Source organism: Brassica rapa, chromosome A04 (genome assembly GCF_000309985.2).
Source record: "Brassica rapa cultivar Chiifu-401-42 chromosome A04, CAAS_Brap_v3.01, whole genome shotgun sequence".
Classification (NCBI taxonomy): Eukaryota; Viridiplantae; Streptophyta; class Magnoliopsida; order Brassicales; family Brassicaceae; genus Brassica; species Brassica rapa.
This window is the reverse complement of record NC_024798.2, coordinates 5,655,758-5,670,749: the sequence shown is the minus strand read 5'-3', so window position 1 is coordinate 5,670,749 and position 14,992 is coordinate 5,655,758. Positions and strand designations below refer to the sequence as shown.

The 14,992-nt window shown below is 34.1% G+C and overlaps 1 protein-coding gene and 1 long non-coding RNA gene across 3 annotated transcripts; one reads left to right on the top strand and one right to left on the bottom strand.

Moving 5' to 3' along the window:
- Nucleotides 1-1,790: 1,790 nt before the first annotated feature.
- Nucleotides 1,791-5,527, bottom strand: LOC103863577. Its single transcript, XM_009141325.3, is given in 7 exon segments — nt 1,791-2,229; nt 2,231-3,099; nt 3,249-3,493; nt 3,823-4,022; nt 4,124-4,775; nt 4,849-5,120; nt 5,348-5,527. Coding segments are annotated over 6 exon segments (2,313 nt in total). The 5' UTR covers nt 5,348-5,527; the 3' UTR covers nt 1,791-2,154.
- Nucleotides 5,528-7,793: 2,266 nt separating this feature from the next.
- On the top strand, nt 7,794-10,543 carry LOC103863576. 2 transcript variants are annotated; one of them, XR_632020.3, is made up of 8 exons: nt 7,794-7,995; nt 8,206-8,401; nt 8,521-8,600; nt 8,751-8,849; nt 8,964-9,093; nt 9,396-9,441; nt 9,537-9,726; nt 9,809-10,543. It is a non-coding gene; the product is annotated as an uncharacterized LOC103863576 (long non-coding RNA). The 2 variants fall into 2 exon arrangements; XR_004457775.1 differs by having other exon boundaries at nt 9,537-9,732.
- Nucleotides 10,544-14,992: the final 4,449 nt, after the last annotated feature.

Below are 14,992 nucleotides of genomic sequence, written 5' to 3'. Positions count from 1 at the left end.
CTGGTAGTTTCTCTCTATTTTTTATTGGAGAAGAATAGCACATGTAATATTAATACCCATACTATAAATGCTCCGTAGTATAGCACCGGGCGGGAAAATTTTAATTTTAAATTGTTTGTGTTTAGTATTATGTTAGAGATTAGACAGGCTAAGTCTATGGCATAGGTTTGGTACAAAAGAATAGAACACATGGGTTTATAGTTCCTCCTCCAATCTCACACCACGCGCGCCCAGGGAGCGAAATGGAAAAACATGTGCGTAATTGTCCCATCCCGCCAGCGATACTGTTCCATGGCTATATTTTTTATTAATGGGCCTCCTATGAATATTCAGCAAAATGATCCTATGCAGATTGGGGAAACTATGTGAATTTTAATTTATTACAGTTGGGTATGGATTGTATAGAGAATATAAATATGCATTGTTATTCCGGTAAATGATAGAATAATGTGTGGTTCTTTTCACATGGTTACACAAGGGATGGTTACAATATTATAACACAGTTATCGTCCAATTAGTGTTATCAATGCATACTCCAACTCATTGTTTCTTATCGAGGTTGAACTGAGTAGTAGCAAGAAGCATGCTGCGCTAGCAGGTATGATAACGGTTAAAATAAAAATTGAGATACAAACGAAAAGATTTTTTTTTTTTGGGATTCAAGTTTGAGTTAAGTTTCTGGTGTCCATTAGTACGAAGAGAAAACTTGCCTAAAATGGTGACTATTTCGAAAAAATGATTAAACCGATGACTTTGTCAGATTACTATAGAGTAGGTGAGCAAGTGTAAAAATAGAAGTAAAAGGTATATTCAAAATGCAAAACAGTTGGACTACCACATACTCTTTTTTAGTTTTTCTTGTATATAGGGTGAAAATTCCAATGATAAAATCATAATTATCCAATTGAGTCGACGATCTATTTCTTCACAATAACTATCATATAGCATCAGATCTCCACTGAACTATGACCTCGTGCTAGATCTCCATGAATTGAAAGTTGTGAATTTATTTCTCCCCAAATTGATAGTTCGAAACTTATTTCCTCATAGACGATTGTTTTAATCGGTTTACTCTTAACCAAACATTTTAAACCAACTTAACCAAACAAAACCCCCATTTTGTAAAAAAAAACAAATTGATCTTTTTCTTCACTGACCTTTCTTCTCCTTCTTCACCAACACCATTAACCCTTGCCATGGCGGGAAACTGATCTTCTGCCATGATTTTAAGCCAAGTGTTTCGGATATCAGACTCCTTTTCCTCATGACTATCATCCCTGTTTCAAATTTCTGGTGCGAGCAAAAGCAGTAGAAGGCAGAGACTTCGAATATGTTGAAACTGAAGCTGTTGCTCGTGTTGGTAAACTTCGTGTGACTTTTGATGATTAATGATAATGACGACAAATCTTGTTGTTTGGTTTAAGATGTCTGTTGAAGAATAAAAATACTTCATCCGTTTCAAATTAATTGTCGTTCTAGAAATTTTTTTCACAAAATAAATATCGTTTTAAAATTTTAAAACAAAAATTATTAACATTAATCCCTTATTATTTTTTTTATTGGTTAAAATATGGTTAGATTTATAGATAATGATATTTTTATATTAAAATATATATAATTAAATGTTTTCTTAATTCGTGTGCACAAATCTAAAAGTACAACTAAAATAAAACGGAATGAGTATTATATATATAACTTGGGTTTTTGTTTGGGTTAGCTGATTTTAAATTTGTTTAGTTAATAAGTTTACAGTTTTCAATTTATGGGGATCTAGCACAAGTTCATAGTTCCATCAAGATATGCTATATGATAGATAGTCCGATCTTATCCAGTTTAAACTTCGATAGTTCTCATCTACGGCACAGAAAAGACTCATTAGTGGCTTTCATAATTTATCCACCAAGTCTAGAAAAAAACTGGAACAGATTGATTGACAGTATAAAAAAGTAACCGGATTACTTCAGAGCTGTTGTTGCTTTCAGACCGAAGAAAATGTACTTGGGGTGTCTCAATCACTTTGTAGGTTAGATGCAACGTCTACGTCTCTTTCAGATTCCTCTTTGTAGAAGCCACATCATCATAGCTAATCAAGTTTCCTGAGTCTCACCATATGTTGCTTCACAGTTTGTGTATGCTCAACATTGGAATGGTCATTCAATTTCTGGAAACTCTGGCTACAATCTCCGCTCGGCTACCATCATTCATCGACATACTCCCTTGCTCGGGTGCTGCAAAATTTCAACCTTTTTGCACATCTTTCATGATTCTCTGTCGCCATGTCTGTCTCATTCTGCACGGTAGAGGTAACATCTTCTGCACCAGCTTTGGTTGAACATAGTGAAGGATCCATTTCCATTTCAGAACCGGAAATAGCGTCTTCTGCATTTTCTGAGCAGGCTCTACCTCTATCCCTACTCATTGGCATTTTACTCAACTCTCCATCCAATTCGCCAGCAACTTGTTTTTGCACAGTCCCTTCACTAGCATCGCTCTTTGGCAGATTGCCAAGGGCATTGATTTGCTTTTCCACAGAGACGGCTAAAGAAGCTGCGTAATCACGAAACAAGGAGTCGCCAGGTGGTAAGTGAAGCAGATCAACCAAGGCCTGGTAATACTGTAGAAGGCTAACAGATTCTTTAGCAGTCCGGTTCCCACGACAGACTTGTGCAAGTTTGATCATGTGCTGACATATGTAACCCTTTTGTGCCCAGCTGCAACTGCAAACCCCAAAATGGGAACTTGGACTCCACACAACATGAACTTCGTTGGCATCACATTTATCTGTTACTTTTGCAGACATACCAGAGATAACAACATCAGAATCTGGTATACTCAATGCTTTCCGGAAAGAAGTCAAACCGCTCACCCATTCCTCTCTCCAGTACCTAGCAAAATCATCTTTTCCAGTATACTCATCTAGCCAGAAGTAAGAATGCACTTTCGTTCCTAACTTATCGACCAACCAATCAGTACGTTGATAAGCTTCAGAGTCTCTCTCATTCAATAGCCTGCACTTCATCTGATAGTGGTAAAGCTCCATCGCTGCACATATCTCTTGGCTTGCCAAGGGAAGAGTCTGTAAAGCACTTGTCCAAGCTCCTATTATTGATTGGAAAGAAATAGTCAACACTGAGATGACTTGATGTCATTCACATGTAAAACATTTGATCCGTAGGGTTTAAGAACCTTGCAGGTAAAGTGTAAGCAAAAAAAAAAAAAAAGAAAGAGAGAGAGATTCGAAAAATAACCTATTCTGGGAGACCAAACAGCTCTGAAGTACTCTATAAATTCCGGACTATTAACAAAATGCTCCATTAAACCTTCAAACAATGTGGCTGTTCCTTGCTTTCTACAGATTTTATCCACGGCCTGACCCAGATGTCTTGAAATCTCGACACGAGTCTCTGTGTCTGGACATTTCTTGATTATGTTCTTATGCCATGCATGGCGAATACGCCAAAACGAAAACAAGACCGGACACTGAAACACATCCCTGGGAACATTGCAAGCAATAGCATCAGATAATATAATATCGAGGGTTAATGACAATATGGTTCCTCGCCTGAAATCTATGCTTTCATAAATGTTCTTATTCGCGAAGAGAACAATATGGTTCAGTATCTAATAAATGAGAATGAAACCTATAATTTAAACCATGGCAAGAGTTCTATTCAAGACCTATTGTTGTATGAGTCAATCTGTCTAAATAGTGTTCCACTATTGATATTTGGTTTTGTACAGTAATTATCTTCATAGCTAAACGCTATGGTGTGGTAAACTTCAACATGCGCTTTTTTTGAAAAGGTCTTTGAAGCAACCAACCTGATCGTTGTTATGTCAGCAAAAGGGTCATCAACTATGAACCCAGCCACCCTCCACAAGGGATCCTTGGCATGGACTCGGTTACAAAGAGCTCTCATCCATCTATATGCATCTCCACTTGAAACCCGCGGTGCAATTATCCAAGCTACTGGAATCGCCTTGTTCTCGGAGTCGAACACAACAAGACTATGGATAGGATACTGAAAATATAAACGCAGCACATATACTACTGATAAGATATATATATATATATATAGAAGCAGACACATTTAGTGACCGATGCAAACAGTAAGAAACTGACCTTGAGTTTATTTGTCCCAAACCTTGAATCTGAAGCCAAAAGTCTACAGTTTCCAAATCGAATCATCTGCTGCAACTGCCACTCAGTTTGAATACCCAATGAAAACGGTTCTGTCTCAGAGAACCCTTGGTAGAAAAACACATGGCTCTGATGACTCTCAACCCACATACTGACACTAACATCGTCATCCTCATCCAGCTCATACGTGGAACGTCTTATACTCCTCTCAAGTCTTCGAACATATCTATGAGTTAACAAATCATCTCTATTACTCGGACCGCCTTGTTTTTCCACCGATTCGTTATGCCTTTGCATAATGGTCTCCACAGAGACACCAACATAGAGCAAAGACAGGACACGTAACCTAAGATCTTCAGAAATATAAGGAGCAAACATGGCTCTTGTGCCAGCCGACTTTTTGTCTTGCGGACCGTGGCAAGGCAACCCTTTCTCATCTACATGCTTGTCATGGTTGTAAATGATCAAAGCCACAGTTGGTTCAGCAATCAAGCGTTTGACAATGAAGTGACACCTGCAGCCACGCTTGGAATTGGGGCGGCCTGCGTTGTTCTTTTTGGGAACATATGTGCTCCTACATGGCCGTACAGATCCGCCTTTCCGGTTATCATCTGGTCCAAAGGAACACCAATACCTACTCAGACAAATCAACACACCCCAAGTTATTTTTTTTTGTTTTGATTGTAAGTGTGGTGCTAGTAACTTACAGGATATACTCCAAGATGCCATCAACTTTGGCCTTGTAAGTTTTCTCTTTGGCTTTGCGTCGTCTAGCTTCAACATGGAAACTGGTAGGGCAATCTTTATTGGAGGATTCACCTCTTACAAAATCATCAACCCTGGTGTAAGGGATGAGGGCTAATCTATCTATGTTGTCTCTGTAACCTTCAACCTTGGACCAGACAAGATCCGCTGAAGAAAACTCTGGCAAAGTTGGATTTTGCACAGGCAGGGAGAAGATTTGATCCCATCTAGCCATCTGCAGCCATGAGTAAATTCACCAACTTAGAACGGAGAGCGACGGCAAGTAGATTGTAAGAGACACGAACAATTATCTCTTTTTGATAAACTTAATTCACATTTGACAGAAAGGTTTTAAGGTTGTCGAATGCTCTGAGTCATCTTAGGCAAATCAATTCTCGAAATTACTGAGACCCAGAAAGAGAGAACAGAACAAATCCCTAAAGTAAAATCAGTTTCACTCACCTTAACAAGCCTTGGAGATGAAACTTGTCGATTTTTCCAGATGGACAAGAAACTTGCAGCGGAGAAAGTGGAAGCCCTCAGTCGCCGAGAACACAGAGTCCAATCGGATTCATGTCTTTATTTTTTATTTTTGGGCTAAACCATTTTTTGTACAAAACATAATATTGAGCCTCATGCAACTCATCTTAAGGCCTTTTAGCCTCTTATTGTTTGCAACACAGTTTACTTCATGATGGGATGGCTAAGCTAATATAGGGTAAATATTTTTAAGTTACTCTAGATTTCACTTAAAATATTACGAATTAAGTGAAATACTGTTTCTCAATTTTTTTTCAAAAATACTATTTTAACAGAGAAGAATACACACTTGGTTTGACACTGATTGATCTCAAAAGCAACTCAAAAATAAAATACATAATTTTGATTACGTGTATAAGAAGTAAAACTCAGAAAAATGTATATATTAGAGATTAAGTATTAAAAATATATTTTTTATTGATTATGCGAGAAAATAAAGCCGTAAAGGTCTAAAGGGTATCGATTAACAAGGGAGTACAAGAGTTTGAGACTATATGTATGCTATCAGAGAATTCTAGATCCCCCTCTCCTTCTTCGTGGTCTCCTCCTCTTTATAGGTGTTGATGAGGAGTATCGTAACAGTATTTTGATATCCGGCGAGTATCATGTGAATTTATAATCATCTTTAATACCTTGACTTCAGTTACGTTTTGGTTTGAATATGTTTGCTCGGCACTGGTCATCCTCTAAGCTCGGGATAGGCCTTGATAACCTTTGTGGACCTATTGTCTTCTTCCAAACTTTAGGGTCACTTGTGTATTGTAAATATTGTTGAAAGTTTGTTTCAGAAATAAGCAGAAAAAGAACTTGACTTGTAGCTGCCAACTTACAAACCAAGAAGCTTGCTAGAGGCATGATATAAGCACAAAATGACATAAACAAACTCAAGTCAATCTCAGGCTCAAATTATCTTCTTGAAGTTTTATTGGAGAAATAGAGAAGACCAACTATTCTAAAGTGAAACAAAAAATAAATTAATCAGAGAGATTGAGCTGAGAAATGATGAAATCAAAACCAAAACTAGAATTGATGGAATAGACATTCAAAAATAATGAAACAGAATCTTGATTCAAAGAAATAAATTAAATGAAGAACAAAAATGTGATGAATGATTCAGAGGGAATCAAAACAAACAGAAAGAAAAAGATGCTGAAGCTGAATGAGGATTCTAGAAATGTTGTGATACCATTTCAGATTCTCCAAATGTGATCAAGATTAAGAGAAGGGAATTGTGAAATAAATCTTCATTAGACAACAAGTAAACAAGAGAGTGTGTTTAAATACAAAGTAAACTACATCTAATGTGCTATGCTAACTAAAGATACATATAACAAAAAGTAAACTATATAAACTGATTACTTACACTTTAACATTGTATTTATACAAACTCTTCTTCATGTGGAAGCCTTTTTGGTCTAGTGGTTTGACCAATGATTCATTAATGCTTCTACACCAGGAGGATTGGGTTTTGATTCCTAGCGAAAATATGCAAAATATTGGAGAAAATATTTACAAGAGATTTTCAGCATGGAGCAAGAAGTACCGTCAGAAATTGATTTCACAGGACGGCCCGAATGATGCAGTTAAACGTGAATCCTCATAAATTAAGTAGAACTGTCGGTTATAATATTGTTTATATAATGCTTCTCGTAGTTTGTAATATCATAATTAACCAGTGTTAAAAACAAAATCGTCTTCCACGTTTACGCTAATGAAGATTTATTTCACAATCTCTTTTCTAAATATTGATCTCATTGAGTGAATTTGAAATGGTATCAGAGTTTTCATAGAATCTTCATTCAACTTTATCTCAATCCTTTCAGTTGTTTAAATTTACTTTGAATCGTTCATCACGTTCGTTAATCCATTCATTCATCATGTTTTGTTTCTTTATTTTTTTTTCCTAGAATCGAGCATCAGTCTCATTGCTTTGAGCTTGACTTTTTCCGTTTCTAAGTTTTGTCTGTTCGTTTTATTTCATATTCTCTCAATTTGATCTAGATTGAGAGAAAGAGAATGTGAAATAAATCTTAATTATATAAAAATGAACAAGAGAGTTTTCACAATAATGTAAACCAAGTATAATGTGTTATGCTAACAAAACCAACATATAACAAAGATTAAACCAAATAAACTACATACATCTTTATATATAAAGTTGACTTGTGTGATGCACACAGCCGTCCACGACAGCATAAGAGCATAGGGCAAAAATTGCCACGTGGCATCATCTTTTTTTTTTCCGATTCTGAAACGATGAGTTTATGTAACTGGGCTATTATTCTCTTATCAAACTGGGCCTTAGGATTTGTCCAAATAGGTTGGTTCTGTTCTTTGTCTCTCTCGAAACCTCTCTGTCTTCGACGATTCCATCATCGTGACGGTTTTGTTCTTTCGATTCGTCTCCATCAAGCAATCCTCTCTCTCTCTCTTGCATCTGAAAATTGACTTTGTTAGTCTATAGATTCATGGTTTTGTTTCTGATTTGGTAAAGTTGTCATCTTTGATTATATTTCACCCCTTTGAGTCCGCTCTCGATGCCCTAAACCAAGTTAACGCCGTCTCTGAAGGTATACATATTAAATTAATAGTGGTGTTTCTGTGAACTCAAACCATCACTTTGCCTTTTTCGTATATATTAGGATACTCTCCTTCCTATTGATGTTGAACTTTGTCTGTTTTACAATTTTACATAGAAAAAGCTTCAGTTTTTAATGGTTGATTGGTGTTGAGCTTGTCTCTTTTTTTTTAATGAAATTATTGACCTTTTTTTATGGCAGGGGTTATGACTGCCGAGCTTAGAAGTTTTCTGGAGTTGAATCTTCCTAAGGTCAAAGAAGGCAAGAAACCCAAGTTCAGCTTAGGAACCTCTGAGCCTAAACTCGGTTCCCACATATTGGAAGCCACCAAAATCCCCTGCCAGAGCAATGAGTTCGTTCTTGAGCTTCTCCGTGGTGTGCGTCTGCATTTTGACAGGTTCATCAAAGACCTCAAGATGTCTACTCTTTTGTTTCTCTGTGTTTGATTTACCGTGTATGCGTTGTGTGCGTATAGTATACTAATGAAGAATCTGTGTTGTTATTTATTGAATGTAGCATGGTGATCTGGAAAAGTCTTTTCCTTGACCTCGTCTAAAGACAAGGGAGCTGAGTCAGATGCCGAGTTCTAGAGTCAGGTTATGATATTAATTCTTCTTCTTCTTGATTCAGCTTGTGTTTAACATCGTCTTTCAACTTGGCTCTTGTCTAATATTAGTGACTAAGTTGAAGAACTAAACCATGCAGTTAGTTTAGTTATGTTAAAAAGTATATGCTGTCCGTTGCAGATGATGATGCTCAGGAATGGTTTTGTAATGGGAAGGACAACAGATTCGGTTGATCATTTCCACAACTTGAGGCTTGATGTTGATAGTATGTCATACGAGGTATGTTTCTCAAAGCACATTAATCTCACATTGGCACAACAAATTAAGTATAGTAGTGTTGGAAGTTGTTTCATACTGTTCAATATATAACCAGATTCGATGCTCTCTATATAGGTTGGTTTAATTGAAGGGCGAGTTGGTGTCCATCATCTGGATGATTCTCAACAGAACAAGAACTTCACATTCAAATGTCAACAGAGATGGGAATGAGATCTATTCTGTCAACGCTCTGAACTTCCACCCGGTAAGTTCTATATGACTCAGTAGTCTTAAAGCTTTAGCACCATGGATGAAAGTATATTGTACAGATGGTAATTGTTTGAGTTGTGTAGTTTTTTTTTTAAGAACCATTACTTAAAAAATTTGCAATGGAGGACAAAAATTTAGGTGTCTCTTAACTAAAGTTCTTAACACACATTTATTACTAAACAATTGATTAAGAGACCCTAATGGGTTCTAGGGATAATCATGCTTTTAGTATGTATAGTGGCTTGCCAACATGTTTTACTTTACTTTTTTTAATTATTCACTGTTCTGAATTCTCAGAGGATTTCGACGAAGCGATTTTATACCAAAGAACAAACCTGATCAGGTGAAGCCGTATCTGATACATATTTGTTTACAACTTACCGTTTTATACGTTGCTTATTTTTGACAAATGACAACTCTTTTTTTTTTGTATTCCAGTGCGAATCAAGGACGTCGGTGCCCAAAACTCACAGGAGTAGGAGCTTCAACAGTGTTCACAAGATATTGTTGGGAGTACTTTAACCTTCCAATTGAACATATCCCACTTCAACTTGACTGCAAAGCATCAGAGCTTCACTGTTTCCCACATTTAGGAACCGATCAGCGTCCACCGCAGTCTAATTTGGAGGTTCTGGTAAAGTTATGTACAAACTTTAGTCCAGTGCAACTTTACGACGTTGGTAATTACAGATTAGGATGCACTTTGACAGGGTGGGAATAACAATCTGGGAGATGATATGTAAGGTGCTGGAGCAGTCAAAAAGAGCAACGTTTCTGGAGTTAAAATAACCTATGTGGATCATGGTACCTGTGTTGGCGATGAAGCGGTTGAAGGTGGACTAGCTGATGCAACTGCTCCAGGTCACAACTCTGTTAATTGAAGGGAGAGGAGAGGAGTCACCAGTGAAGGAAGATGGGTTCTCAGGAAAGAAGGCACCAATCGATTGACATCGAAAGAGCAAGGGGAACCAAAGTTACAAGACACGATGATTTTTTCGTTGTATTTCCAGACACTATCATATCAAGTCCGACTACTTTAAAAAATTTCTATCATTGGTTTCCTTGGGTTTTTAAACTCCACCATATCAGACATTTTCAGTTATAAAATAAGGCATCCTGTTTGCCAAAAAGATATTTTTCCTAACAAATTATAATCAAATATTAACAATTAATGGAGAGGATGGACTGATCCGAAATGCATATTTACGAAAACCAAACTTTGTTCTTAGATTTTACATTAACAAGTTTCACTATTTGAAAGTTTATTACCCTTTCCAAACAATAATAATCAAATAGTAAGCAATTAGTGTAGGATGGACGGATGCCAAATGCAAATTCACAAACAAAACTAAAACATTGTTCTTTTTTTTTTGTATTGTAACTGAAAAACAAACACATTTTATTTTAGTAGCTATGCAATTAAATGGATCGAAAAAATATCAAATAAACAAAACAAGTTCGTAGTTTTTTTTAGTCAAGTAAACAAAACTAAATTTTACCAGTTAGAAATGCGAAGCAAATATTTCTCATATCTAAATATTACAATAATAATAGTTGTATAAATTAAAAATTTATTATTAACTATACAAGTATATCATTTCTAACAAAAAAAAAATAGCAACAGTAAATATTAATATAAGCTGAGTAAAATAATATAAAAATTTAATTTTTTTTATCATTTTTTTCATTTGATCACCCGCCCGTAGGGCGGGCTTAACCCTAGTATACTATAATACTCCTCCTCAAGATGGAAACACCATCATGGACTTATAGCATTTCCATATTGGACTTATATTACTTCAGTGGCTTATGAACTCCACATGTTTTTGTGCTGCTTGATATTGAAATCCATTTTTTTGTTCTAATGGTCTTGATAATGAGAAATCCAAACAAAATTGAACGAGCCACAATTGTATGTCTTACAAATTCATAGTCTCGGCTCTTTCCTTGTAGAAGAACTTGACAAACGAAACAAAATTTCATCATGTCAAAATTTGTATCTTCCCCATTACCTTTCATTGTGTAGCAAGGAGTCATGGCTATTGAAAGTTTTTTCCGAAAATAAGCGGAAAAGAGCTAAGAGCCTTACTGGAGGTAGGATATAAGCACAAAGTAACAGTAGCAAATTCAAATCAACCTCAAGCTCAAGGAAGATGAAATCTTGATAATTAATAATCTTTTTGAAGTTGCGATAATATGATTGGTAGAGAACAACAAGTGATGCATTGTGGTTTGTGGAAACCAACTGACTTATTTTAATGGCATTTATATTATAAACAATATCACCATTCACCAGAATGAGATCCAAAACTATAGGCGATGGAGATTTCCGTACATCTTTTGCAGCAACATAATTCTTCATGGAACCAACAACCAGTGATTGCAAACTAAGCTTTCCAAAATCTAACCCTAAGAATACATACAATACTACAACATATGTTGCCAAATCCTAAACCAAAGAATACCATGATTCACTACCCACACTCATCTGTGTTGAAAACAATTCAATTTTGTTATATTTTAATTTAGATCACTTAAAACTGTTTATAATTACATGATTTTAATTTTTTGCTTATCAAAATATTTTTAAAAAAATTTTAAAAAAATTATTTTTAAGATCAGCTACACCAGAAGACTTACTTTGAAGTCGTACAGACGACTTCCAACATCTCATACGACTTACTGGGGCTATATTTGTAAAAATAGCTTCTGCTTTTTTGTTTGGTCACAAGGGGCTGAGCTGTAATTTCACAAGGCTTTTAGGTTAGTTTTGCATTTGATTCAAGTTTGGGTATAGGTTTGGGATTAAAATCAAGTTGTGGGTTAGTTTTGGCAAATTTCCCACATAAATAAGTGGTATCATGGAGGTAATTCTATTTATTATATGGTACAACTAATATGTTTTTATTTCACTGCAAAGTACAACTATGCACACACTGGTACAACTCAAAAACTAGTACAACTATGTACAGCTAGAAAACTGGTACAACTATTTATTATTTTATTTTGTATAATTTAAAATGTGCATCACGTTTTAAATGTGTATCATATTTTAAGTCAAGTAGTTGTACTAGTTGTACCAATCATATATATCATAATCACTTGTCATTATTTGGTTATGCAAATATTTTTGTAAATCAAAATTGATATGATATACTGAGTGGACCTTGTTAATATGAAAAACATAAGAATAAAAAGTTATTTGAAATCCTTTATGGAAATACACAAAACATTGATATGCCATCTTTTTATATCAAAAAATGCAAGTTGCATCATGTTATTTTCTGTATATGTGGTTACACTTGGTTTATCTCTTATCTTATTTTTATGTCTATGTGAAGAAAATAGACTTTGGGGCAGAAGCTTACAATCCAATGCTAAAACACACTACTCTAAGTATTGGTACAATTAAACTACTAATACTACTAATATAGTTAAACCAGTTGGACTATTATTGTCGTAGTTCAAACACCAAACATTTAACCTTTTGAACTCATTATGGCTTTTGTATTATCTTTTGGAATATACTCTTCTAATCATCATCTACTGCAACATTTTCTGGTTTGGCAGTTGATTTCTTTGGCTTCGAGAGCAAAAAAAAAACTGACAATGAATTTTTATCGTAAATAGTAAAACAAATAAATATCCAAATAAATATTATATAAAATAAAATTTTGACATATTTTGACAAATCTATACAATGGAAGATTGGACCAACTTTTTCATTGGTTACATCATAACATCATTCACACACTGAAAATAAAAACCTAATATAACCATATTAATGGTAAAATTGTACTAGTTATACACGTTCTAGTTGTTCTAATTATACTAATTATATTTGTTGTAGTTGTAATAGTTATACATGTTCTAATTGTACTAGATATACTAGTTTTAGTTATATTAATAATACTTTGTGCTTTTCATTGTCGGAAATTTTGTATATTGAAGATAAGATTCGATTTTATATGAGAGTATTGAGAATGATAAGGAATTGATCGATTTGCGATAATGAAATTTCGAAAAGGTTGAAGAATTTTTTTCGATTTTGATTTGGATAATGAGATCGAGAAATTTTGATAAAAATTAAAAATATAAAATTTGGGTTCTTAAGGTTTTGAATCAGGATTGATTACGGAATAGGTGAATGTGTGACACAAAATTAGAATTGGGGATGAGATTTGAGATGGTTTATGCTAGATTAGTGATGAGAGACAGAGGTCGTGGTTGGTTATGGAAATGGAAGGAAATGTTGATGAGAAGGGAATTGAGGATCTAGGATTATTAGAACAAGGATCGGATCTTCATGTACGGTCGGGTTAACAGAAATGTTCATGAAGGAAATTGACAAAAATGCAGAAGGCATGACAAAAAAAGAAGAAGATATGTGAAAATCATTGTGGTAAAATAATAATATTTGTTCACTTAGTCACTTTGATATTTAACTAAGGTAATTCTGCAATTGAGAAAATAAGAGCAAAAAAGAAACTAGAATCCAAGGTGATATTTTTGAAAGCATCTCAGGATTATGGTGACTTTGGATATTATGGCTTCAATTAATGACTACATTTTAAGAAAAAACTAGATTCAAATCCGATGAAAATAAATAATTGTGTTATCTAAACTAAAATTAATATTTAGATTTGAGTAACATAAAACAAAAAAATTACTTTTATAGCATTTTTATTTTATATTTATATTTGCATAAAGTTTTTATAAATATAAATTTGTATGAAAATAAATAATTGTGTTATCTAAACTAAAATTAATATTTAGATTTGAGTAACATAAACCAAAAATTAGTTTTAAAGCATTTTTATTTTATACTTATATTTGCATAAAGATTTATAAATATTTTCATGTTTGTTGATGTATACTTATTAGTTGATATTAATATCAATTAAATATTATAATATTTAATATTGAGATATATTTACAATGAAGTAAACATAGAGGTACAAAGTATACGAAGTTAATGAGACTAAATAAAGTTTTAGAAATATTTATATTTCACTTTTATACATTTTAGTTTAAATAAAGTTTAAAATGTAGTAAATGAATAAGTATATGAATCATATATATATAATAAATCAATTATCAAATCTAGCCAATATATTTTAGAATCAAATTAAATAACAATTAATAAACTTTCTATTAAATTGATCAATAGGTGAAATTGTTTGGATTTTTTAGCCACGTAGGATGGTTTCATCGTTATTAGGAAGGATATATTAATATTAGTTCAATTTATTAGGCTATTAATTAGATTGTTTTTTTTGTGTCTGGTTAATTATGTTATTACAAATTATGAGAAATATTACATAGACGATATTATAGCCGACAATTCTACCTGCCTTATGAGGATTCACGCATGACTGTATCACCCTGAGTAGTACTATGAGATCCATTCCTGACGGTACTCCTTGCGCCATGCTGAAGATCTCTTGTACGCATTTTTCTAATTTTCTGCATAATTCGCCTTCTCCGAAAATTGAAACCCAGACCTTTTCTTGTAGAAATTGCGTTGTCTGGAGTTTGAACCCCATACCTGGGTGTAGAAGCCTTTAAACCTTGACAACTTGGCCACAGTACTTCCACGGTACTAATTAGATTGTCTAGCTATGACTTTTTTGTAGTAGATAAAATTGTCCTTCTCTTTTAGTAGAGAAAATAATGGTAAAAATTTTATTTTTCAAATTTTAAAATATTTATGTTAATTTTTTTTATCTAATTTCTATTTTTTTATCTATTTTTTGTCGACAAAAAAAAAAAAATCTAATTATAGACACATGGATCTCATTCTATTTGTTGGGTATGTATTTGATCCTTCCAAAAGACCCAAAGAATAGCAAATTTGGCCCATAACCATTGGGAAGAGGCTTGGCTCGTCGGCT